This window comes from Nomascus leucogenys, chromosome 17, assembly GCF_006542625.1.
Source record: "Nomascus leucogenys isolate Asia chromosome 17, Asia_NLE_v1, whole genome shotgun sequence".
Classification (NCBI taxonomy): Eukaryota; Metazoa; Chordata; class Mammalia; order Primates; family Hylobatidae; genus Nomascus; species Nomascus leucogenys.
Genome location: NC_044397.1, coordinates 6,329,051 through 6,356,265, shown reverse-complemented (window position 1 = coordinate 6,356,265; position 27,215 = coordinate 6,329,051). Strand labels below are relative to the sequence as shown.

The window sequence follows — 27,215 nt, the reverse complement described above, 5'->3', positions numbered from 1 at the left end:
AGAATCTTCTTTATGTAACAACCAAACCAAAAAAGCCAAACCTCTTTAGTACCTGGCTCAGGGTTGATGCTTAAAGAATATTTGTCAAATGAATAATGACTCTTAATTGATTAATAAACTGTAAGTTTGGAATTACTATCTCATACTCTTGTTATTGAAAACGATCTTGTTCCCCGGAAACCCTGGCCCTGTTCACCTCTGTACAAGAGTTCACATCAGACCCAGCACCCACCTTCCTGGATTCCTGGGCTCTCTGCCCTGACCTCTCACAGAGGTTGGGCCAGGGTGAGGAGAAGAGGGGGCCTCCCCACTTGCTGTGGGGGGAGGAGACAGCCGCCTTCCCAGCCACCAGCCCCACTCTGCAGTTCCCAAGTTCTGTCTCAGGAAGCCCTCTTCCTCAAGGGAGCTTTCCTGGATTTTTCCTACTTCTAAATGCCAAATTCCCTCTTCCCAGGATAGACATGAATTCAAACATTTCTCATTTGCTGTGTCATTTAAGTTCTTTATTAATGTTCTCAGTCATCTGCTCCCTAAATGCCCCTGTAACTGGGTGGATCACCATTCTCGAGAGGCCCCCTGTTAGATGGGAGAGACACAGCCTCACACAGTGTGACGGGGTCGGGGGAGGTAGAGCCCTGCCCTCAGGCAGCTCCAGCCTGCAGAGGAGGAGGCAGGTCACCTGCAAAAAATGCTCCAAGGCTGGAGGAAGGAGTCCTGAGGGCAGATCTTGAGCACCAGCCCCGTGCTGGGTAAGTGTGGTAACTGCTGAGGTAAGACCCTTCCTCCCAGACTGGGCTCCCAGGCTTCCGACCCGGAGGGGTGTCACCCCAGCGGCGGTCCCAAGGCTGGGGTCTGGGTGAGCTGGTGGCCTCTCGTCTCCCATTCTCCGTTGCCAGGTGCAGTCGGTGGGAGCCGAGGGCTCGCAGGCGGGTGGTGGCTGCGGGGGAAGGCGGCGGGCCCGCGGGGTCGCGCAGGCAGCTGCAGGTCAGGAGCAGGTCAAACAGCAGCAGCTTGAAGAGCAGCAGCCGCAGCACCCCCAGCCACAGTGCCCCACTCGGTGTCCCTGCGAGGAGGAACCACTCAGGAGCTGCAGGAGCCCGCAGCCCCCCACCCCAGGAGAGAAAGGAGGAGAGGGTCTTGTCCTCTGCCCTTGCCCGTCCCCTTCACCCCCTCCTCCAGGGAAAGTCCTTCCCGGTGTCTAGCCTCCGTTCTTACTGGTAATAATAAATACCTTCCTGGCCTTCATTTTATTTTATTCCCCAACAATCATGGGGGTAGGGGTGGGGGCCACGCAGGAATTAGCATCTCATGCAGAGAGTAACTAACTCGAAATTCTTTTTTTTTTTTTTTTAGATAGAGTCTCACTCCGTCACCCAGGCTGGAGTGCAGTGGCACGATCTCATCTCACTGCAACCTCCACCTCCTGGGTTCAAGTGATTCTTCTACCTCAGCCTCCCAAGTAGCTGGGACTACAGGTGTGTGCCAACACACTCGGCTAATTTTTGTATTTTTAGTAGAGACAGAGTTTCACCATGTTGGCCAGGCTGGTCTCGAACTCCTGACCTCGTGATCCACCCACCTCGGCCTCCCAAAGTGCTGGGATTACAGGCATGAGCCACTGTGCCCAGCCTCAAAATTCTCTATTTGGTCAGGAAGTAGAGTTGGACCACAGCCCAACTTCATGACTGTCCGTCCATGCTCTTTCCATCACCCCAGACAGCCTCCCATTTACATGGCCTCTAATGCTGAGACCCCCTGCCTGGGCTGCCCAAGGAGGACTCCAAAGACCCCTCTGGGCCGGGCGCGATGGCTCAAGCCTGTAATCCCAGCACTTTGGGAGGCTGAGGCGGGCGGATTATGAGGTCAGGAGATCGCGACCTTCCTGGCTAACATGGTCTCTACTAAAAATACAAAAAATTAGCCGGGCGTGGTGGCGGGCGCCTGTAGTCCCAGCTACTCAGTAGGCTGAGGCAGGAGAATGGCGTGAACCCCAGAGGCGGAGCTTGCAGTGAGCCGAGATCGCGCCACTGCACTGCAGCCTGGGCAACAGAGCGAGACTCCATCTTGAAAAAAAAAAAGACCCCTCTGTTAGCTGTCACCTGTGCTTCTCAACTAATGTCCAGAAATTAGGCTGGGTTCAAAGGATTCGCCCCCATCTTACCCTAGGTAGACTGAGGCCCATGCTAGCCAGTGCCCCAACCTAGCATGACAGCCTCTACATGGGACACCTACCGACCTCCAATGTAAGACCCATTAGGCCAGAGCTGAATGCCCCACCCCTAGGCCCAAGGTCCTGGTCCCAGCCTCTTATTCCCCGCCCCTTGCCCGGAGTACTCACCGCTGAGAGGCTCCCGGGGGCAGGTCCTGGCTGTAGAAGCCTCTCCTGTTGTCCAAGGAGAAGGGAATGAGTCTTCGGGGATGGGCCATGCACTCTGGAGGGCATCCCCAGTGCTATGCCCAGGCCCTGGCACAGGGTGGGTGTCAAGGCATTTGGGGTAAATGGACAAGTGAGCCAGCAGCAGAAACTCTAAGCCCATTTGCTGCAAGTCCTCTGAGGACCCAAACATCCCTCACTTTGCACTGTCCCGTGTTCTGTGCCCTGGGGAGGCTGGGGTGCCTGGCACTCTCAGATAAGGAACTGACTGTCTTCACGGCATTCTTTGGAAGTCAGCGCACTTAGTTAACAAACATTCCCATTTGGAAGATGACAAAACTGAGATAATCCCCAGAGAGGAAGCGAGTCATCTGGTCAGTGATAATAATAGCTGACTGTTTCAAAATACAATGGAGGGGGAAACAAAAATAGCTGGCTTTAGACATGTTACTTAACCTCCCCGTACCTGTAAAATTGAGGGAATTATATGACCTGTCTCATAAATGTGAAGTCTGTAGAACACTGCCTGGAACAGAGTAAACACTCAATCTGGTAGTGATTTGTTAATTAGTTTGGTCCTTATAGGGTGTCATGTACACAGGGTGATCTATCTATGTGTGTATAATGAATCCTAGGTGGAAGGAGGCATTTTTATCCTTGGAAGCCATGCTGCAAAGCCTGGATTTCAAACAGATACTGCAGTTGCAAATCCCAGAATTCATGGCCCTGAGGCCACTCTCCCCTGAGCCCAGGTGTCACCTCACCTGGAGGCTCTGCACTTGGATACCCTTCATGCCTTTGTGGCCTGGAGCCTGCCCTCCCTCCAACCATATCCTGGTGTGTGGAAAGGGACAGGGAGCATCCGCAAGGGCCCAGGCTCCATCCCCACCTGACAGCTGCAGGGGCTGTGTACTCCTGCTGTGGCCCTCAGCCCCAGGCCTGGTGTGGCAGACCAAAGGCTCCCAGGATGCCAGCTCCTCAGAAGGCAGGGAGAGATGGGCCAAGTTGGTCCAGGTGCCATCCGTTGCTGGGGAAGGGCCATAGGTGAAGGCATCCAGTGCACTGCCATTGCCAGCTGAGAACCAGATGGGGTTGTCAAAGCCAGGGGGTGCAACATCAAGGACCAGGCAGACCACCACCATCTGCTGCTTTCCATCCACCAGCAGCATGATTGGTGGGGCCAGAGAAGGAAAGAGTGTGCCGCCCACACCTGCAAGAGAGCATGTACCTGTGGGTGCTAGACCAGCTTGTGGTCTCCTAGGCCAGCACTGTTTTGTAGGCTAGGGTTCTACATTTCTATCTTTCCATCCATCCATCCTTCCACCATCCATCTACATGTCCTTCTAGCCACTCATCTATTCCTCCCTCCTTGCATTTTCCCATCTAGCCACCCTTCCTTCCCTCCATCTGCCCATCCTTTCATTCACTCACCTGTTTATCCATCCTTTCTTCTATCAGATATCTATCCTCCATGTATTCTTTCTTTCTTTTTTTTTTGAGACAGAATTTTGCTCTGTTGCCCAGGCTAGGGTGCAGTGGCACGATCTCGGCTCACTGCAAGTTCCGCCTCCCGGGTTCACGCCATTCTCCTGCCTCCTGAGTAGCTGGGACTACAGGCGCCCGCCACCACGCCCGGCTAATTTTTTTTTTTTTTTTTTGTATTTTTAGTAGAGACGTGTTAGCCAGGATGGTCTCGATCTCCTGACCTCGTGATCCACCAGCCTCATCCTCCCAAAGTGCTGGGATTACAGGCATGAGCCACCATGCCCGGCCACCTCCATCTATTCTTTCTATCTTTCATCTACGTGTCTATCTATCCATCTACCCACCTCTCCTTCCATCCACTTGTCTGTGATATCCGAGCCCTTTTCTGTGTCAGGAACTAGAGACACAACATTGGGTAAGTCATTGTCCCTGCTGTCAAGGAACTCAGTTCCATGGGAAAGACAGTAGATGTGTAAAAAAATACTTGTAATACCCTGTTGTGGCAGCCTCTAGTGAGGAAGGGAAGGAAACAGGACCTGGAATGAGATTAGAAGGGGCTTCAAATATATCTGTAACTTTTTGTTTCTTTTTTAAAAAGTCTGATTTAAATATGGCAAAATGTTAAACATTTGTTAATCTAGGTGGAGTGTGCATGGGTATTTTTTCTTTTATTCTCAGCCTTTTTCTGTAGCCTGTAGTTTTGTTTGTTTGTTTGTTTCCTTTTTGAGATGGAGTCTTGCTAGGTCTCCCAGGCTGGAGTGCAGTGGCACCATCTCGGCTCACTGCAACCTCTGCCTCCCGGGTTCAAGCCATTCTTCTGCCTCAGCCTCCAAGATCCCATGCCACCAACCCAGCTAATTTTTATTTTTATGTTTTTAGTAGAGACTGGGTTTCTCCATGTTGGTCAGGCTGGTCTCCGACTCCTGACCTCAGGTGATCCACCCTCCTTGGCCTCCCGAAGTGCTAGGATTATAGGCGTGAGGCACCTCACCCAGCCTTTTTTTTTTTTTTTTTTTTTTTTTTTTAAAGCTTTGTTGGCTGGGCACGGTGGCTCATGCCTGTAATCCCAGCACTTCAGGAGGCCAAGGTGGGCAGATCATGAGGTCAGGAGATCGAGACTATCCTGGCCAACATGGTGAAACCCCATCTCTACTAAAAATACAAAAATTAGGTGGGCATGGTGGTGCGTGCCTGTAATCCCAGCTACTTGGGAGGCTGAGGCAGGAGAATGGCCTGAACCAGGGAAGCGGAAGTTGCAGTGAGCCCAGATGGCACCAGTGCACTCCAGCCTGGTGACAGAGCAAGACTCTGTCTCAAAAAAAAAAAAAAAAGCTTTGTTGGCTGGGTGCGGTGGCTCACGCATGTAATCCTAGTACTTTGGGAGGCTGAGGCAGGCCAATCACCTGAGGTCAGGAGTTTGAGACCAGCCTGGCCAACATGGTGGAACCCCATCTCTACTAAAAATATAAAAATTAGTCAGGCATGGTGGTGCACACCCGTAGTCCCAGCTACTCAGGAGGCTGAGGCAGGAGAATTGCTTAAACCCAGAGGCAGAGGTTGCAGTGAGCCAAGATCATGCCACTACACTCCAGCCTGGGCAATGGCACAAGATTCCATCTCAAAAAAAAAAAAAGGCTGGATGTGGTGGTTCATGCTTGTAATCCCAGCACTTTGGGGGGCCAAGGCAGGTAGATCACCTGAGGTCAGGAGTTCGAGAACACTCTGGCCAACATGGCAAAATCCTGTCTCTACTAAAAATACAAAAAAATTAGCTGTGCGTGGTGGCACGTGCCTGTAGTCCCAGCTACTCTGGAGGCTGAGGCACAAGAATCGCTTGAACCCGGGCAAAGGTTGCAGTGAGCTGAGATCGTGTCACTGTACTCCAGCCTGGGTGACAGAGTGAAAAAGAAAAAAGGTTTGTTTAGATATAGTCCACATACCAGACAATTCACCCATTTGAAGTATAGGTGTATTATTTAATAATCTTAAGAACTAAGTCATGGCTGGGCGTGGTGGCTCAAGCCTGTGATCCCAGCACTTTGGGAGGCCAAGGCGGGCGGATCACGAGGTCAGGAGATCGAGACCATCCTGGCTAACATGGTGAAACCCCGTCTCTACTAAAAATACAAAAAAATTAGTCGGGCGTGGTGGCGGGCGCCTGTAGTCCCATATACTCGGGAGGCTGAGGCAGGAGAATGGCATGAACCCGGGAGGCGGAGCTTGCAGTGAGCCAAGATCGCGCCACTGCACTCCAGCCTGGGTGACAGAGCAAGACTCCGTCTCAAAAAAAAAAATAGAACTAAGTCATATGGGTACTACAAACATTTTTCCTATATTTTCCAAAATAATCCCTGTTTCCCACAATCTTTTATTATTATTATTATTATTTATTTATTTATTTTTTGAGACGGAGTATTGCTCTGTCGCCCAGGCTCAAGTGCAGTGGCGCAATCTCGGCTCACTGCAAGCTCCGCCTCCCGGGTTCACGCCATTCTCCTGCCTCAGCCTCCTGAGTAGCTGGGACTACAGGGGCCCCCCAACACGCCTGGCTAATTGTTTGTATTTTTAGTAGAGACGGGGTTTCACTGTGTTAGCCAGGATGGTCTCAATCTCCTTACCTCGTGATCCGCCTGCCTCAGCCTCCCAAAGTGCTGGGATTACAGGCGTGAGCCACCGCACCCGGCCTATTATTATTATCTTTTGAGACAGGGTCTAGCTCTGTCATCCAGGCTGGACTGCAGTGGTGTGATCACAGTTCACTGGAGGCTTGACCTCCTGGCCTGCCAAGTAGCTGGGACCACAGGCATGTGCCACAACACCCGGCTAATTTTTAAAATACCTGTAGAGACATGGGGCTCCCTATGTTGCCTGGGGTGGTCTCAAACTCCTAGGTTCAAGCTGTCCTCCCACCTCAGCCTCCCAAAGTGCTGGGATTACAGATGTGAGCCACCGTACCTGGCCCAGAATGTTATTTTTGAACATTGTAATTTTTTTTTCTTTTTTTTTTGAGACAGAGTCTCTCTCTTGTCACCCAGGCCGGAGTGCAATGGCATGATCATGGCTCACTGAGGCTTCAACCTCCCGGGTTCAGGCAATCCTCCCACCTCAGCCTTCCCAGTAGCAGGGACTACAGGCACGTGCCACCATACCTGGCTAATTTATTTTTTATTTTTTGTAGAAATAGGGTTTCACTGTGTTGTCCCAGCTGGTCTTGAACTTCAGCCCTCAAGAGATCCTCATGCCTGGGCCTCCCAAAGTGCTGGGATTATAGGCATGAGCCACCTTGTCCAGCCTGGAGTTTTTTGTGAATTGGGTATAGCCAGACTAAAGAAATGTCCCAGAGTGCAGGGAAGGAAGCCACAGAATCTTGTGAGGATGGAGGGGTGAAGGGTACTCAGGAAAGATTTCTTAGAAGCCAAATAATTAGCCTAGGCTAGGCGTGGTGGCTCACGCTTTTATTCCCAGCGCTTTGGGAGGCTGAGGTGGGCAGATCACAAGGTCAGGAGATTGAGACCATCCTGGCTAACATGGTGAAACCCCGTCTCTACTAAAATACAAAAAATTAGCCGGGCGTGGTGGCACGCGCCTGTAATCTCAGCTACTCTGGAGGCTGTGGCAGGAGAATTGCTTGAACTCGGGAGACAGAAGTTGCAGTAAGCCAAGATCGCACCACTGCACTCCAGCCTGGCGACAGAGCAGGACTCTGTCTCAAAAAATTAAAAAAAAAAAAAAAAAATAGGCGGGAGGATCATGAGGTCAGGAGATTGAGACCATCCTGGCTGCCGGGCGCGGTGGCTCACGCTTGTAATCCCAGCACTTTGGGAGGCCGAGGCGGGCAGATCACGAGGTCAGGTGATCGAGACCACGGTGAAACCCCGTCTCTACTAAAAATACAAAAAAATTAGCCAGGCGTGGTGGCGGGCGCCTGTAGTCCCAGCTACTCAGAGAGGCTGAGGCTGGAGAATGGCGTGAACCCGGGAGGCGGAGCTTGCAGTGAGCCGAGATTGCGCCAGCCTGGGCGACAGAGCAAGACTCCGTCACAAAAAAAAAAAAAAAAAAACCATCCTGGCTAACATGGTGAAACCCCGTCTCTACTAAAAATACAAAAAATTAGCCAGGTATGGTGGCGGGCACCTATAGTTCCAGCTACTCGGGAGGCTGCGGCAGGAGACTGGCGTGAACCCGGGAGGCAGAGCTTGCAGTGAGCCGAGATCGCGCCACTGCACTCCAGCCTGGGCGACAGTGCGAGACTCCGTCTCAAAAAAAAAAAAAAAATTATCCTACTAACACATAAATGGTAAGTTGTCCAGTCAGGATTTGAACTCTCAGATCTCTGTAACTCCAAATCCCCTAAACCATCTCACTTTGAAGGATGACTAAGATTTTGCCATGTGACACAGTGGACCGTCTAGGACATAGCTTCAGACAGAGCTAAGCGTGACTCCTGACTCATTCACTTAATTTTCTGAGTCTTTATTTCATTATTATTATTATTATTATTATTATTATTATTGAGATGGAGTCTCACTCTGTTGCCCAGGCTGGAGTGCAGTGGCGGGATCTCGGCTCACTGCAACCTCCACCCCTCAGGGTTCAAGCAATTCTCCTGCCTCAGCCTCCTGAGTAGCTGGGATTACAGGTGCCTACCACCATGCGTGGCTAATTTTTGTATTTTTAGTAGAGATGGGGGTTTTACCATCTTGGCCAGGCTGGTCTTGAACTCCTGACCTCGTGATCCACCTGCCTCCGCCTCCCAAACTGCAAAGTGCTAGGATTACAGGCGTGAGCCCCGTGCCTGGCTTTTTTTTTTTTTTTTTTTGAGACTGATTCTGGTTCTGTTGCCTAGCCTGGAGTGCAGTGGTGGGATCTTGGCTCAGTGCAACCTCCTCTTGCCGGGTTCAAGCAATTCTCCTGCCTCAGCATCCTGAGTAGCTGGATTACAGGCACCTGCCACCTTGTCCGGCTAATTTTTGTATTTTTTAGTAGAGATGGGGTTTCACCATGTTGGCCAGGCTGCTCTCAAACTCCTGACCTCAAGTGATCTGTCCGCCTTGGCCTCCCAAAGTGCTGGGATTACAGGCGTAAGCCACTGCACCCAGCCAATTTTCTGACTCTTTTTGTTTGTTTTGTTTTGTTTTCATTATGTATTTATTTATTTATTTAGGTTGAAAGAACAATATTTTTTCTGAGTCCCAATGGTCTCATCAATATAATGGTGTTAGGCCGGGCTCAGTGGCTCATGCCTGTAATCCCAGCACTTTGGGAGGCTGAGTCAGGCGAATCACTTGAAGTCAGGAGTTCGGGACCAGCCTGGCCAACGTGGTGAACCCGTCTCCACTAAAAATACAAAAATTAGCTGGGCATGGTGGTGGGCAGCTGTAATCCCAGCTACTTGGGAAGCTGAGGCAGGAGAACCGCTTGAACCTGGGAGGCGGAGTTTGCAGTGAGTTGAGATGGTGCCATTGCACTCCAATCTGGGCAACAGAGCAAACTCTATCTAATAATAATAATAATATAATGGGCTGGGTGTGGTGGCTCACGTCTGTAATCCCAGCACTTTGGGAGGCCAAGGCAGGCGGATCATGAGGTCAAGAGTTCAAGACCAGCCTGGCCAACATAGTGAAACTCCGTCTCTACTAAAAATACAAAAAATTAGCTGGGCGTGGAGGCAGGTGCCTGTAATCCTAGCTACTCGGGAGGCTGAGGCAGGAGAATCGAGTGAACCCGGGAGGCGGAGGTTGCAGTGAGCCAAGATCACACCATTGTACTCCAGCCCGGGTGACAGTGTGAGACTCTGTCTCAAAAAAAAAATTAAAAAAAAAAAATAATAATATAATGCTGTTAATAATACCAGCCCAGCAAAATTATTGTGAAGAGTAAAGGCCATAAGTGTTAAATGCCCTGGCAGATAAGTATTAGTGCAATTATTGATATTAATATTAATAAGGCATTGCAAACAAAGGTAGTAGAGAAGGCTGGGCATGAGCTCCAGGACTCAACCTCCAGAGCCTTTTCAGTTATATAGATAGAGACATTCCCCAAGTTGAGTTCAGCTTCCACTTCTTCCATGAAGCATCCCAGGATTGTTCCTGCTTACCCTGGTTACTTCCTTCCCGAGCTCAGGCCTCCTGCCATGGGCTCCCTGTGTTCCACATAGGTGTGGTTTATCTCCCTAATGAAGGAGTGCCTGTGAGATACTTGGGGCCAGCTCTAGATCAAGGAGACCCCCCTGACTCAAAAGTCATGGACCTTCCCCCACCACATACATGCACACATGCACATGCTTCTAGATGAAGCTGGAATTTTCTCCTCAAAACATGAGTCCTTTGGCTCCAGCCTTGATCATGGGAGGGCTGGGGGTAAATACCCTGGGAAGAGGCCTTGAGACCTATCCTGAGCCCATTGATAAGGGTGAGCTGGGAGTGAACTTGAGACACCCTGAGTCCTATTGAACTAGGGAAGGCATCCTGAGGGCAAGAAGGACAGGACAGGACCTCACACTGTTACCCATATCCCATCCTTGCATATCACATCACACACACTGGCTACTCTAACACCACCTTCTATGGATGCCCACCCAGTTTGTTCTCATTTCTCTATATCTCTAAGAGGGACAGCCTCCCTATCAACACTGTGGGCTCCAGGGCAGGAGGACATGGGAGCCCCAGAGCAAGGTGGCTGGGAGGAAGAGTACAATGGGAAGAGTATAGTGGGTGAGACCCTCCCCAGACGTCCCTAAATTTCTCTTGTCCTGCCTCCCTGCAGCCCATCAATACCCAGGGAGGTCCAGAGTGAGGGGATGGGCTTGGGCAGACTGAGGAGGAACAGAGAAGAAGGCAAAGAGGGGGCTCACCTGTGAGTAGGGCTGGACACCCAAGGGCTAGGAGAAGTAGCAGCCATGTCCTGGTCATGGCCCACTCGGAAGGAGGCAGGACCCAGCTGCAGACCTGAGTTGCGGCTGGGGGAGGAGGCACCCACAAGACTGCCTTCTAAGCCACAGGCCCAGCTGCACCTCAGCTGCTCCACCACGAGCCGTTTCCCCTGGTGACGGGCCCCTCCTCCTGCCCTGGCCCCCAAACCCAATCCTGTCTCACGGGTCAGGGAGCACAGGGTGCCTCTCCCACACCAGGAGCTGGACACCTGCACTCCCTCTGAAGAGACAGCACTTCAGTTTGCAAGGTCCCGCTTCAGGGCAGCTACCATCCACAGGACACAGAGCACCAGATGGCTTGACAGGGGCTTGACATACAGCCCTTCACTTGATCCACTCAACCACTGTGAGTTACATTTCACAGGTGAGGCAACTGACGCTCACAGAGAGTGAGGGACCCGCCCAGGGCCGCACGGCTGACAGGTACCAGAGCCAGGGCTTGAACTGTTTTTAGATGGCTGGCTTTATTATAGGCAAAAAGATACCCAGGGCCGGGCGCGGTGGCTCATGCCTGTAATCCCAGCAGTTTGGGAGGCTGAGACGGGCGGATCACAAGGTCAGGAGATCAAGACCATCCTGGCTAACACGGTGAAACCCTGTCTCTACTAAAAATACAAAAAAATTAGCCGAGCGTGGTGGCGGGCACCTGTAGTCCCAGCTACTCAGGAGGCTGAGGCAGGAGAATGGCGTGAACCCGGGAGGCGGAGCTTGCAGTGAGCCAAGATCACACCACTGCACTCCAGCCTGGGCGACAGAGTGAGACTCCATCTCAAAGAAAAAAAAAAGATGCCCAATAAACTTTTTGCCATGTTGTTACAACCCTCCTTTTTATTTATTTATTTTTTTAGAGATGGGGTTCTTTCTTTGTTGCCCAGGCTAGAATGCGGCAGTACAATCATAGCTCACTGCAGTCTTGAACTCCTGGGCTCAAGTGATCCTCCTTCCTCAGCCTCCTGAGTAGCTAAGACCACAGGCATGCACTACTACACCCAGCTAATTTATTTTGATTTTGATTTTTTGTAGAGATGGAGTCTTGCTTTGTTGCCTATGTTGGTTTCGTACTCCTGGGCTCAAGCAATCCTCCTGCTCTGGCCTCTCGAAGTGCTGGGATTACAGGTGTGAGCCACATGCCTGGCATTTATTATACCATTTTAACTTTTCTTTCTTTTTTTTTTTTTTTTTAAGAGACAGGCTTTTACTCTGTCACCCAGGCTGGAGTGCAGTGATGCGATCATAGCTCACCACAGTCTTGAAATCCTGGGCTCAAGCAATCCTCCCACCTCAACCTTTTGGATTGTTTTGGAGACAGTCTGGCTTTATCACCCAGGTTGGAGTGCAGTGGCATGATCTTACCTCAATGCAACCTCTGCCTCCCAGTCCCAAGCGATCCTCCTGCCTCACCTTCCCAAGTAGCTGGGACCACAGGCGCATGCCACCACACCCAGCTAAATTTTTGTGTTTTTTGCAGAGACTGGGTTTCGCCATATTGCCAGGCTGGTCTCGAACTCTTGAGCTCAAGTGATCCACCCTTCAAAGTTCTGAGATTACAGGTGTGAGCCACTGTGCCTGGCGTCCTTTTTTTGTTTTTTCTCAGACATTCTGTTATAGCAGCCATTCCTTTATTGTTAGACATTTGGGTTTCCAGTTTGGGGTAATGGCCATCTTTGTTCATAAAAGCTTTTCCAAATTTACTTTTTTTTTTTTTTTTTTTTTGAGATGGAGTCTTGCTCTGTCACCAGGCTGGAGTGCCGTGGTGTGGTCTCGGCTCATTGCGACTTCTGCCTCCCTGGTTCAAGTGATTCTCCTGCCTCAGCCTCCAGAGTAGCTGGGACTACAGGCGTGCACTACCACGCCCAGCTGATTTTTGTATTTTTAGTAGAGATGGGGTTTCACCATGTTGGCCAGGATGGTCTCGATCTCTTGACCTCTCGATCCACCCGCCTTGGCCTCCTAAAGTTTTGGTATTACAAGGGTGAGCCACTGCGCCTGGCTACTATTTTTTTTTTTTGAGACAGGGTCTTGCTCTGTCACCCAGACTGGAGTGCAGTGGTACAATCATGGCTCACTGCAACCTCCACCTCCCTGGCTCAAGCGATCCTCCTGCCTCACCCCCAAATTAACCTCTCCTGTAGCTAAGACCACAGGCGTGCGCCACCAGCTGGCTAATTTTTTGTATTTTTGTAGAGATGGGATTTTACCATGTTGCCCAGGTTGGTCTAGAACTTGTGAGCTCAAATGATCTGCCTGCCTTGACCTCCCAATGTGCTGGGATCAGACTTGAGCCACCGCACCCAGTCCCCCAAATTTACATTTATTTCCTTAAAATTATTGGCTAAAGGCCTCTGTAATTTTGTTTGTGGTTTGTTGTTCAACTATTAAAAAATTATTTTTTTCTGGCTGGGCGCGGTGGCTCACGCCTGTAATCCCAGCACTTTGGGAGGCCGAGGCGGGTGGATCACGAGGTCAGGAGTTCGAGAGCAGCCTGACCAACATGGTGAAACCCTGTCTGTACTAAAAAATACAAAAATTAGCCAGGCATGGTGCTGCGTGCCTGTAATCCCAGCTACTCAGGAGGCTGAGGCAGGAGAATCGCTTGAACCCATGAGGCAGAGGTTGCAGTGAGCCGAGATGATGCCATTGCACTCCAGCCGGGGTGAAAGAGAGAGACTCTGGCTCAAAACGAAAAAAAAAAGAGACAAGATCTTGTTATTTTATCTGGACTGGAGTGCAGTGTCTATTCACAGATGTGATTATCAAACTCATGGCCTCAGACTACAGAGTAGCTGGGACCACAGGGGCATGCTTCCATACCTGGCTATGCTAACCATTTGTAAGTATATATTTCAGTGGCCATTCATACTGCTGTGCAACCGTCACCATCATCCATCTCTAGAATTCATCTTGCAAAAATGAAACTGTACCATGGCAACCACCATTCCCATTCTACTCTTTTTTTTTTGAGACGGAGTCTCACTCTGTCACTCAGGCTGGAGTGCAGTGGCGCAATCTCAGCTCACTGCAACCTCCACCTCCTAGGTTCAAGTGATTCTTGTGCCTCAGCCTCCCGAGTAGCAGGGATTATAGGCACCTGCCACCATGCCCAGCTAATTTTTGTATTTTTAGTAGAGACAGGGTTTCACCATGTTGGCCAGGCTGGTCTCAAACTCTGACCTCAAGTGATCCGCCCACCTCAGCCTCCCAAAGTGCTGGGATTGCAGGCGTGAGCCACCGTGCCCGGTCACCAACACTCTACTTTCTATAAATGAATTTGACTACGTCATTCAAGTAGAATCATACAGTATTTGTTTTTTGTGACTGGTTCATTTCACTTAGGACATGTCAAGTTTCACCCATGTTGAACCACGTGTCAGAATTTTCTTCCTTTTTAAAGCTGAATAATATCTCATTGCATGTATATAGCACATTCTGCTTATCCATTAATCTGTGGGTGGACATTGGGCTGCTTCCACATTTTAGCTATCATGAACATGACTTAATGATAGCTAAAGGGGTATTGACCTCAAAGGAAGAGGCTGAAGCACCAAATATCATTTAAAGAGTTTACTTGACGATGCCTGTAATCCCAGCACTTTGGGAGGCCGAGGAGGGAGGACTGTTTGAGGCCAGGAGTTCATAATGATATCCATTATGAACATAGATACCTCTTTGAGACTTTCCTTCCTTTTCTTTTCTTTTTTTTTTTTTGAGACAGAGTTTCACTCTTGTTGCCCAGGCTAGAGTGCAATGGCGCGATCTTGGCTCACCACAACCTCCGCCTCCCGGGTTCAAGAGATTCTCCTGCCTCAGCCTCCCAAGTAGCTGGGCTTACAGTCACCACCACCACGCCCAGCTAATTTTGTATTTTTAGTAGAGATGGGGTTTCTCCATGTTGGTCAGGCTGGTCTCGAAACCCCGACCTCAGGTGATCCGCCCGCCTCGGTCTCCGAAAGTGCTGGGATTACAGGCGTGAGGCACCGCGCCTGGCCTTGAAACTTCTTCAGTCTGGTGCCAGCCTCACCCGATTTCCGTCTGGATGGCTATTTTAATAATCCTGTGGATGGCGCGCTCCTGACGGTCCTGAGGGAACACTCTGCCTCCAGGGCTGCGCTCCCGGCCCTTGCTTTCCCAGGGCTGCCTGGAGGCCGCGGGCCCCGCGCGTTCCCAGGCACAGCCCGCGCCCAGGTGCGCGCCGTCGCGGTGGGTTCCCCCTGGGAGGGGGAGGGAGCGGGGCAGGTGTCCCTAACGACTCTCCCACCCTCCAGCCCAGGGAGGAGCTGGCCCGGGCTCCGTTACCACATTACTGATGGGGAAAGAGCTCTCCGGCCTCTTTCAGATTTCAGGATCCTCCCGAGAACCGGAAGGAGGAAGACCCCCTCCCCTCCCCCGGCCCCGCGCCACCCGCCACCATCTGCAGTAGCTGACCCTTCCGCCTGTCCGTTCCAGCTCCCGCGGGACTCAGGCGTCCCTGGCCACCGCAGCCTGGAAGCGTTCCTTGCCTGCTCCTCACATTGGTCTCCTCTTTCTGGGATCCCCGAGTCTCCCTCGGACCCCATAGTCTTGCTGGCCCTGCAGACGCCTTGCCCTGGGCGGACGGCCTTTTAACTGGACTTGGGCGAACCTACCATTCGCTGGCCAGGACTCATTCCCAGATATCTAATTTAATCCTCACAACAACCCCACCAGGTGTTACCGGCTAAGGAAATGGGCCCAGAAAAACTAAGTTGCGACGCTGAAGGCACCCTAGCAGGCCAGTAGTGGAGCCAGCTGGAGGCGGCACTTCAGCAGAGGGATGTGTTTACAGGGCGGTCTCTTCCAAAGCTCATTCACAAGGCTGCCGGGACAGAGAAATCAAATAGGGGCACCCATATGCGTGCCTGGCGCATAGCAGGTGCTCACGCTAATTGATACCTCCCCTCCGTTTTTTATTACGTACCGGTGGCAAACCGAGGGCCCATGGAAAGCTGAGATGAGCCACATAGGATGTGAAAAATAAAATTAAGAAAAAGTAGGCCGGGCGCGGTGGCTCACGCCTGTAATCTCAGCACTTTGGGAGGCCGAGGCGGGCGGATCACCTGAGGTTAGGGGTTCAAGACCAGCCTGGCCAACATGGAGAAACCCCGTCTCTACTAAAAATACAAAATTAGCCGAGTGTGGTGGCACGCGCCAGTAGTCCCAGCTACTTGGGAGGCTGAGGCAGGAGAATCGCTTGAACCCAGGAGGTGGAGGTTGCAGTGAGCCGAGATCACACATTGCACTCCAGCCTGGGCAACAAGAGCAAAACTCTGTCTCAAAAAAAAAAAAGCCTCCTTTAGGAATGCTGACAGGGGCACACCTATTTCATTTATCAAATGAAAACCTACAGTGTTATTTATAACACAAAAAATCACCTAAATATTCAGTGATAAGGAAATAGCTAAATAAAATATGATGGATTTGCATGATGAAATAGTATACAAGCCTAAAATGTTCATTCATTCTTTCGTTCAGAACCATTTATTGCTCTCTGCCTTTTTTTTTTTTTTTTTGAGACAAAGTCTCAGTCTGTCACCCAGGCTGGAGTGCAGTGGCACAATCTCAGCTCACTGCAACCTCCACCTCCCAGGTTCCAGCGATTCTCCTGCCTCAGTCTCCTGAGTAGCTGGGATTACAGGTGCGTGCCACCACACCGGCTAATTTTTGTATTTTTAGTAGAGACAGGGTTTCACCATGTTAGTCAGGCTGGTCTCGAACTCCTGACCACGTGATCCACCCACCTCGGCCTCCCAAAGTGCTGGGATTACAGGTGTGAGGCACCAGGCCCGACCTATTAGTCTCTGCTTTATGCCAGGAATTGGGGCTGGGGATAATCAGACAAAAAGAGATGCTCTCAGCAGTCAAGAGGGAAGAGACAGGTAGGGGACCTGGAGTGTTAACAGATACTGTGCCTAAGCACCACACACACACACACACACACACACACACACACACACACACACACACACACACACACAGGCCCACACACCCAAGCATAAGTGCAGAGGTAGAGGGCGGGGTCCTGGGGGAGGGGCTTTTTCTTGTAGAGCAGATGGGAATCAGAACAAGTGCTTTAGAAGTTTATACTTGGGGGCCGGGCGTGGTGGCTCACGTCTGTAATCCTAGCACTTTGGGAGGTGGGCGGATCACAAGGTCAGGAGATCGAGACCATCTTGGCTAAAACGGTGAAACCCCATTTCTACTAAAAATATAAAAAATTAGCTAGGCGTGGTGGCACACGCCTACCCAGCGACTCAGGAGGCTGAGGCAGGAGAATCGCTTGAACCCAGGAGGTGGAGGTTGCAGTGAGCCGAGCTCACGCCACTGCACTCCAGCCTGGGCGACAAAGCGAGACTCTGTCCCCCCCCAAAAAAAATTTACACTTGAGGCTTGACGTAGTGGCTAATGCCTGTAATCCCAGCACTTTGGACTTTGGGGAGGTTAAGGTGGGAGGTGAGCCGGGCGCGGTGGCTCACACCTGTAATCCCAGCACTTTGGGAGGCCGAGGCGGGCGGATCACGAGGTCAGGAGAACAAGACTACGGTGAAACCCCGTCTCTACTAAAAATACAAAAAAAATTAACTGGGCGCAGTGGCGGGTGCCTGTAGTCCCAGCTACTCGGGAGGCTGAGGCAGGAGAACGGCGTGAACCCGGGAGGCGAAGCTTGCAGTGAGCCGAGATTGTGCCACTGCACTCCAGCCTGGGCGACAGAGCGAGACTCCGTCTCAAAAAAAAAAAAAAAGGTGGGAGGTGAAGGATTGGTTGAACTCAGGAGTTCAAGACCAGCTTGGACAACATAGCAAGATCTCTCTCTCTACAAAAAAATTCTTCCCGTGGTTACAGACTTTAGATGTAATAGTGAGGAGGCCTCTGCCACCCCTCCCTCTTGGTGGTATATATGATTGTGGTTTTGATTTTAAAAATACACTGCATTGGCCGGGCATGGTGGCTCAGGCCTGTAATCCCAGCACTTTGGGAGGCCAAGGCGGGTGTATCACAAAGTCAGGAGTTCGAGATCAGTCTGGCCAATATGGTGAAACCCTGTCTCTACTAAAAATACAAAAATATATATATATAAATAATTAGCTGGGCGTGGTGGCGGGGTGCCTGTAGTCCCAGCTACTCGGGAGGCTGAGGCAGGCGAATCGCTTGAATCTGGGAGGTGGAGGTCACATTGAGCCGAGATAGCACCACTGCACTCCAGCCTGGGTGACAGAGCAAGACTCCATCTCAAAAACAAAAAACAAAACACACTGCATCCTGTAGGGTAGCACCCTACCCTGCCAGAGGTAGCGTCCCAGCTATGCTCTAATAGAGGCCAATCCACCATTCTATCCAGCCAGCTGCTTCTGGTCCACGGAGTACATGGTAAGACCAGTGAATTCCTTGAGTGTGAGCTCATTTGTACATTTCCTTGGCTGTAACATGTATTGCCCTGGTTGGAGGCTATATTATGTTGAATGCCATGCTGATGGATATGGCATTCAGTAAGTCCATGAGTGGTGGTGCTGATGGAAGCACTGTAGGTAGAGAAAGCAAATTCATACATGAAATATGTGCCTATCCTCATGAAGATAAAATACAGCCCCTTCGTGATGGGAGGACCCAGTCAAACCAATCTACAATGAGGTGAGAATGATGCCCAATCAGGGACTCAGCACTGCGCTGTGCGGAGGTCGACGCTCAGCACTGGCCACAGCCAGATTAGCCTCAGAGAGGAGAAGACTCTGTTACTGAGCCCAGGCATAGCTTCCATCCCTGCCACCATGGCTACTTTTTATCTTTGCACAAGCCCTGGAAGCAGCTGGGAAAGCAGCTGACCATCATCCACAGGACTGTCATCTTGTCCACCTGGTGATCATCTAGTCCCTTTGCCTTATTGTGGGCGATTATATCCACCTTGCCTTTGTTAAGTAAGCATCACCATTTGGCCTTTGTACCACCAAGATGCTATTATTCTCATTGAGATCGGGGAATCCAGTTCCACTGATCCATCCAGCACACCCCACTAGCTCTCTAGTCAAGAGAGGACAATCATCAGAGCAAGTCAAGGATGCTGGTGGCCCTCACCAATGCATTTCTTAATGCTTTCACAAAGGGAGTGTTTTCCAGACCCTCCTAAAATATGTGGCTAGCAGTGGCTAAGAAGGTGCACATCATAGATCTAGTCCAGCATTCCCATCTCCCGGGGACTTCTGATTCCTTCTTCTACAGTATGCCAGGGAAGTTCTGGCATTTCATGCTTATTAACTGTTGGCTACTACTTAATCCAGACTTTAATTAGCCAATCTAGCTGACTATTAATTCTCCTCCCAGGTGCTCAGGCCAACACAGTAAATCCCAAATCCTGGATAAGCATCCACGGCAACGAGTTTGGCCAAACCAAGGCTTCCAGCCCCCCACCTTGGTCTAGCTCCCTCAGCACGCACTCCCACACGTGCTCCTGCAGCTTCTGCCAAGACAAGCTCGCCAGGCCTGTAACTCAGCCCGGCGTTCTCCTCTCAGTGTGACCTTGTGCTTCTCCATGGGCTGTGCTGGGACCTAACTCATGAAGGGCCTGGGGCCAAAGAGGGATGGGGGCAGGTAGGGTTCTGAGGCTGATGTTTTGGGAGAAGGGAGTAGTATTAGAGGGTCTTAGCTCCACAGACATGAGAATTTCAAAGGAATTTGGGGTTTCAAAGTTCTCAGTCTTATTCATGTCTGCCTAAATGTCTCCATTTCATCTCAGGCTCCCAGCCCATTCCCAGCAATGCTCTTACTTTAGCATAAGAGACTTGGAGGGCTAAGCATTTACTTACACTGAATCTTGGCAACCTTTACAATGACATCCTGATCCTGTCCTTAGTCACATGTGCCTGTGCCTGGAGGAGATGAGGGACTCCTTCAAGTTGCCATCAAGGGATTCTGTTTTTTTGTCTTTGTTTTTGTCTTTTTTTTTGAGAGGGTTTCTCGCTCTGTCACCCAGGCTGGAGTGCAGTGGCGCCATCTTGGCTCACCTCAACCTCTGCCTTCCAGGTTCAAGTGATTCTCCTGCCTCAGACTCCCGAGTAGCTAGGATGAGAGGTGCCCGCCACCACGTCCGGCTAATTTTGTGTTTTTAGTAGAGACAGAGTTTCACCATGTTGGCCAGGCTGGTCTCAAACTCCTGACCTCAGATGATCCGCCTGCTTCAGCCTCCCAAAACGCTGGAATTACAGGCATGAGCCACCGCGCCGCCTAATTTCTGTATTTTTAGTTGAGATGGGGTTTTACCATGTTGGCCAGTCTGGTCTCGAACTCCTGACTTCATGTTATCCGCCTGCCTCGGCCTCCCAAAGTGCTAGGATTACAGGCATGAGCCACCACACCTGGCCGTGTCTGTCTGTCTATCTATCTATTTATCTCTATCTATCTATCATCTATCTATCTATATCTGTTGAGACAGGGTCTCACTCCTGTTGTTCAGGCTGGAGTGCAGTGGCACGATCTCGGCACACTGCAGCCTTGACCTTCCAGGCTAAATTAATCCTCCCACCTCAGCCTCTCACGTAGCTGAGACTACAGATGTGCACCACCGTGCCTAGCTAGTTTTTTGTATTTTTAGTAGAGATGGGGTTTTGCTATGTTGCCCAGGCTGGTCTCAAACTCCTGGTCTCAAGTGATCTGCCTGCCTTGACCTTCCAAAGTTCTGGGATTACAGGCATGAGCCACTGCGCCTGGCCGAGAGATATCTAAATAACTGATGAAAGATGTCTGATGAATTATAAATGAGCTTAGGGGTGTTTGGAACCTCCCTCTAGACTTAGAGGTGGATTCCTGGTCTTGCTACCCCCTGCTGAAATAACCTCTTGGCCTCCGGTGTCCTGGCTGACTCAAGCAGAGGTTCCAGATTTACCTGGATGGGAAATACCATTGCCTCTGTCTGTTTATTCAGTTTTCCTTATTTTCTCTCCCTGCCTTCTGCATGCACATCTATGGCAGTGCGCGAGCTTAGATGGCTGCCCACGGGCAGGGGCCTCTGAGCCCCATCAAGGGGAGGCAGCCTGGTTTAATGGAACAGCACTGGGTTAGGAGTCAGGAGGCCTAGGTTCCAAACCCAGCTGTTACTTCCTTTCATGGACTTGGTTAACTATCTAAGGGGGTTTGGACTCAGTGTTGTTTGAAGTCCTTCTTGTCAATCCCTAATTCCTAACTTGTCCTGATCATTTTATGGGGCTGTGCTGTGGACAAAATGAAAGAAAGTGAGAGAAGAGTTAAGAATGACACTGAGCTGATCCCCCACTTCCCAACCACATGCACATCATTCTCCCTAATTCCGAGGACGTTTGACTTTTACTGTGGCTGGGAGAACACCCAAGGCTGTTTTGACATCATAGGCATGCTTTCATCTTGCACTTGGCTGGCAGGAAAGGAGGCAATGGTATAGCAAGAAACCAGAGCCTCCCAGCAAGGATCCTGGGAGTGGAACCAGGGCCAAGGACATCTGGGAAAGAAAGCGAACCTGATGAGTTAGGAAGAAATCCTTAGGGCAAGAACTGAAGGAGTTTGCCCAGGGAACTGACCTAGGCCACAGACAGGATAAGTTCTTCCATCATATAGTATTCTGTTAAATACCAACTGGCGTACTGCAGTTCAATTCTGGCACTCAACCATCCAGAGCCAGTGCAGACCCCGCAAGTTAAAATGCACAATCCCCAAGAAAACTGCCTTTACTTCAGAGGTCAGCTGCAAGGTCAGGGGGATTCTCAAGTCACCCACACTTCTGACTGACTGGCTACAAATTTGGGGGTTTCTCATGATCCCCCTCAGATTCAATAAGTCACTACGACAACTCACAGAACTCAGGAAAGTGCTATTCTTATGATTACAGTTTTATTATGGAGGATACAAATCAGCACAATCAGCCAGAGAGACACGCAGGGCAAGTGTGAGAGGGTTCTGAATGCAGAGCTACCATGCCCTCTCCCTGTGGAATCAGGCAGGTTATACCGCCCTCTGCCCTCTGACACTCCATATGTTCATCAACCAGGGCACTCCAGAGTTTTGTATCCAGAAGTTTTTTTGTTGTTGCTTGTATTTTTTTTTTTTTTTTTTTTTTTTGAGACAGAATCTTGCTCTTTTGCCCAGGCTGGAGTGCAGTGGCGCTATCTTGGCTCACTGCAAGCTCCGCCTCCCGGGTTCACGCCATTCTCCTGCCTCAGCCTCCTGAGTAGCTGGGACTACAGGCGCCTGCCACCGCGCCCGGCTAATTTTTTGTATTTTTTTAGTAGAGATGGGGTTTCACCGTGTTAGCCAGGATGGTATCGATCTCATGACCTCGTGATCCGCCCACCTTGGACTCCCAAAGTGATGGGATTACAGGCGTAAGCCACCGTGCCCGGCCGCTTTTTTTATTTTTTTTTTTTTTTTTTTGAGACAGAGTCTTGCTCTGTCACCCAGGCTAGAGTGGCGTGATCTTGGCTCACTGCAACCTCCACCTCCTGGGTTCAAGCGATTCTCTTGCCTCAGCCTCCCAAGTAGCTGGGATTACAGGTGTGTGCCACCACACCCAGCTAATTTTTGTATTTTTAGTAGAGACGGGGTTTCACATTGGCCAGGATGGTCTCAATCTCTTGACCTCGTGATCCGCCTGCTTCGGCCTCCCAAAGTGCTGGGATGACAGGCATGAGCCCCCATGCCCAGCCTGTTTGTTTGTTTTTGAGACAGGGTCTGGCTATGTTGTCCAGGCTGGAGCACAGTGGCATGATACGGCTCACTGTAGCTTTTATCTCTCAGGCTCAAATGATCCTCCCACCTCAGCCTCCCATGTAGCTGGGACTACAGGTGCATGTCACCACACATGGCTAATTTTATTCTTTTTTGTAGAAACGGGATCTCGCTCTCTTGTTCAGGTTGGAGACTCAAGCTCCTGGGCTCAAGCAATTCTCCTGCCTTGGCCTCCCAAAGCGCTGGGAGTACAGGCGTGAGGTACCACTCCTAGCCTGTATCTAGATTTTTTTTTTTTAATCACAGTTCCATTACATAGGCATAGTTGATTAAATCACTGGCTGGAGATTCAGTTCCATTTCCCGTCCCTGAACCTCAAGTGGATTGATTTCCCAATCTCTAATCACAGAGTTGGTCTTTCTGATATGGTCAGCTCCTATCCTGAAACTGCTTAGGGGCCACTATGAGTCACCCAATTAGCATAAACTATTTGGGCCATAAATATCACTCTTAATATTTGAGAAATTCTAAGGATTGAGTTTCCCTGTTGAGCACCAGGGACAAAGGCCAAATTCTTTTTTTTTTTTTTTTTTTTTTTTGAGATGGAGTTTCACTCTATCACCCAGGCTGGAGTGCAGTGGTGCGATCTCCACTCACTGCAAGCTCTGCTCCCGGGTTCATGCCGTTCTCCTGCCTCAGCCTGCTGAGTAGCTGAGACTACAGGCGCCCGCCACCACGCCCGGGGGTTTCACTGTGTTAGCCAGGATGGTCTCGATCTCCTGATCTCAGGTCATCCACCCGCCTCGGCCTCCCAAAGTGCTGGGATTACAGGCGTGAGCCACCGTGCCTGGCCAATTTTTGTATTTTTAGTGGAGATGGAGTTTCTCCATGTTGGTCGGCCTGGTCTCGAACTCCTGATCTCAGGTGATCTGCCCGCCTTAGCCTCCCAAAGTGCTAGGATTACAGGCATGAGCCACCATTCCCGGCCTAGGCCAAACTTGTAGGGAAAAGAGAGAGAGATCAGACTGTTACTGTGTCTACGTAGAAAAGGAAGAAATAAGAAACTCCATTTTGATCTGTACCCTGAACAATTGTTTTGCCTTGAGATGCTGTTAACCTGTAACTTTAGTCCCAACCTTGTGCTCACAGGAACATGTGTTGTATGGAATCAAGGTTTAAGGGATCTAGGGCTGTGCAGGATGTGCCTTGTTAACAATACGTTTGCAGGCAGTATGCTTGGTAAAAGTCATTGCCAGTCTCCATTCTCGATTAACCAGGGGCACAATGCGCTGCGGGAAGCCACAGGGACCTCTGCCCAGGAAAGCCAGGTATTGTCCAAGGTTTCTCCCCACTGAGACAGACTGAGATATGGCCTCGTGGGACGGGAAAGACCTGACCGTCCCCCAGCCCGACACCCATGAAGGGTTTGTGCTGGGGAGGATTAGTAAAAGAGGAAGGCCTCTTGTGGTTGAGATAAGAGGAAGGCCTCTGTCTCCTGCATGCCCCTGGGAATGGAATGTCTCGGTATAAAACCCAACTGTACATTCATTCTATTCTGAGATAGGAGAAAACCGCCCTGTGGCTGGAGGTGAGATATGCTGGTGGCAATGCTGCTCTGTTATTCTTTACTACACTGAGACGTTTGGGTGGAGAGAGGCATAAATCTGGCCTACGTGCACATCCAGGCGTAGTACCTTCCCTTGAACTTATTTGTGACACAGATTCCTTTGCTCAAGTGTTTTCTTGCTGACCTTCTCCCCACTATCACCCTGTTCTCCTGCCACATTTCCCTTGCTGAGATAGTGAAAATAATAATCAGTAAATACTGAGGGAACTCAGAGACGGGGGCCAGTGCAGGTCCTCTGTATGCTGAGCCCCGGTCTCCTGGGCTCCACTGTTCTTTCTCTATACTTTGTCTCTGTGTCTTATTTCTTTTTTTAGTCTCTCGTCCCACCTGATGAGAAATACCCACAGGTGTGGAGGGGCAGGCCACCCCTTCATCTGCTGCCCAACGTGAGTGCCTTTCTCTAAGGTGAAGGTATGCTAAGAACGTGAGCATTGAGGACAGTCAACGAGAGATTCCCGAGTACGTCCACGGTCAGCCTTGCGGTAAGCTTGTGCGCTCAGAAGAACCCAGGGTAACAATGGGACAAACTGAAAGTAAATATGCCTCTTATCTCAGCTTCATTAAAATTATTTTAAGAAAAGGGGGTGTTAGAGCTTCTACAGAAAATCTAATTATGCTGTTTCAAACAATAGAACAATTTTGCCCCTGGTTTCCAGAACAGGGAACTTTAGATCTAAAAGATTGGGAAAAAAATTGGCAAAGAATTAAAACAAGCAAATAGGGAAGATAAAATCATCCCACTTACAGTATGGAATGATTGGGCCATTATTAAAGCAACTTTAGAACTGTTTCAAACAGAAGAAGATAGCATTTCAGTTTCTGCTGCCCCTGAAAGCTGTGTAATAGACTGTGAAGAAGAGGCAGAGACAGAGTTCAGGAAAGGAATGGGAAGTTCACATTGTAAATATGCAGCAGAGTCTGTAATGGCTTGGTCAACGCAAAATGTTGACTACAATCAATTAAAGGAGGTAATATATCATGAATAATCAAAATTGGGGGAAGGAGGTCTAGAATTATTGGGGCTATCAGAGCCTAAACCACGATGGCCATCAACTCCTCCCGCGGTTCAGATACCTGTAACGTTACAACCTCAAAGGCAGTTTAAACAAGTACAAACCCCAAGAGAATATCAAGTAGCAAAGGATAGAGTCTCTATCCCGGCAATGCCAATTCAGATGCAGTATCCACAATATCAGCTGGTAGAAAATAAGACCCAACCGCCAGTAATTTATCAGTACTGGCCGCCAGCCTACCTTCAGTATCGGCCGCCTCCAGAGATTCAACACAGACCTCAAGCGGTGTGTCCTGTGCCAAATAGCACGGCACCATACTAGCAACCCACAGCGGTGGTGGTTAATCCTACAGCACCACCTAGTGGAAAAAGGTAGTACACTGCATGAAATCATTGATAAAGCCAGAAAACAGGGATGGGAGTTCCCGGTAATTTTACAACCGATACCGGCCGGGAAAGGGACTCTAGCAGGAGCGTCTGTCCAAACTGAGGCTAGATATGAATCTTTCACCATGAAAATGTTAAAAGATATGAAGGAAGGAGTTAAACAATATGGACCCAACTCCCCTTATGTGAGAACATTGTTAGATTCCATTGTTCATGGAAATAGACTTATTCCTTATGACTGGGAAATTTTGGCTAAATCTTCCCTTTCACCCTCTGTTTCTACAGTTTAAAGCCTGGTGGACTGATGGAGTACAAGAACAGGTACGAAAAAATCAGGCTACTAATCCCACTGTTAATATAGATGCAGACCAATTGCTAGGAACAGGTCCAAATTGGAGCACCATTAACCAACAATCAGTAATGCAGAATGAGGCTATTGAACAATTAAGGGCTATTTGCCTCAGGGCTTGGGAAAAAATTCAGGACCCAGGAACCACCTGCCCTTCTTTTAATTCAATTAAACAAGGCTCTAAACAGCCATATCCAGACTTTGTGGCAAGGTTGCAAGATGCCGCTCAAAAATCTATTACAGATGATAACGCCCGAAAAGTTATTGTAGAATTAATGACCTATCAAAATGCAAAACCAGAATGTCAATCGGCCACAAAGCCATTAAAAAGAAAAGTTCCAGCAGGAGTTGATGTAATTACAGAATAAGTGAAGGCTTGTGATGGGATTGGAGGAGCTATGCATAAAGGCAATGCTAATGGTTCAAGCAATGACGGGAGTCGCTTTAGGAGGACAAGTTAGAACATTTGGGGAAAAATGTTATAATTGTGGTCAAATCGGTCATCTGAAAAGGAGTTGCCCAGTCTTAAGTAAACAGGATATAATAAATCAAGCTGGCGGGGTGCGGTGGCTCACACCTGTAATCCCAGCACTTTGGGAGGCCGAGGTGGGTGGATCACAAGGTCAGGAGATCAAGACTATCCTGGCTAACATGGTGAAACCCCATCTCTACTAAAAATACAAAAAATTAGCTGGGCGTGGTGGCGGGCGCCTATAGTCCCAGCTACTCGGGAGGCTGAGGCAGGAGAATGGCGTGAACCCGGGAGGCGGAGCTTGCGGTGAGCCGAGATCGCGCCACTGCACTCCAGCCTGGGCGACAGAGCCAGACTCCGTCTCAAAAAATATATATATATATAAATACAAATAAATAAATAAAGCTATTACGGCAAAAAATAAAGAGCCACCTGGCCTGTGTCCAAAATGTGGAAAAGGAAAACATTGGGCTAATCAACGTCATTCTAAATTTGATAAAGATGGACAACCATTGTCGGGGAAATGGGAAGAGGGGCCAGCCTCAGGCCCCGCAACAAATTGGGGCATTCCGATTCAGGGGTTTGTTCCTCAGGGTTTTCAGGGACAACAACCCCCGCAGGAAATACCACCACTTCAGGGAGTCAGCCAATTACAACAATACAACAGCTGTCCCCCGCCACAGCAGGCAGCGCAGCAGTAGATTTATCTTCTACTCAGATGGTTTCTTTACTCCTTGGAGAGCCCCTGCAAACGATTCCTACAGGGGTATATGGCCCGCTGCCAGAAGGGACGGTAGGCCTTATTTTAGGGAGATCAAGTCTAAATTTGAAGGGAGTCCAAATTTATACTGGTGTAATTGATTCAGATTATAAAGCGGAAA

The 27,215-nt window shown here is 49.8% G+C and overlaps 1 protein-coding gene and 1 long non-coding RNA gene across 3 annotated transcripts in view; one reads left to right on the top strand and one right to left on the bottom strand.

The window, feature by feature from the left end:
* Positions 1-478: 478 nt before the first annotated feature.
* Positions 479-11,347, bottom strand: PTCRA (pre T cell antigen receptor alpha). 2 transcript variants are annotated; one of them, XM_003266257.4, is made up of 4 exons: positions 10,713-11,347; positions 3,264-3,584; positions 2,339-2,383; positions 479-1,063 (listed from the first exon to the last, which is right to left on the bottom strand). In XM_003266257.4, exons 1-4 carry the CDS (start codon positions 10,768-10,770, stop codon positions 642-644), a joined length of 846 nt encoding a protein of 281 aa, XP_003266305.2. In that variant the 5' UTR covers positions 10,771-11,347; the 3' UTR covers positions 479-641. The 2 variants fall into 2 exon arrangements, with proteins under 2 accessions (XP_003266305.2, XP_030652905.1); XM_030797045.1 differs by lacking the exon at positions 10,713-11,347 and adding an exon at positions 3,806-3,890.
* Positions 11,348-13,996: 2,649 nt separating this feature from the next.
* The window catches only part of LOC115830964, a 23,628-nt gene continuing 10,409 nt past the window's right edge, over positions 13,997-27,215 (top strand). Inside the window, exons 1-2 of the long non-coding RNA XR_004026509.1 lie at positions 13,997-14,027; positions 14,688-14,691. This is a non-coding gene — a long non-coding RNA (uncharacterized LOC115830964). The remainder of the gene's footprint in view (positions 14,028-14,687; positions 14,692-27,215) is intronic.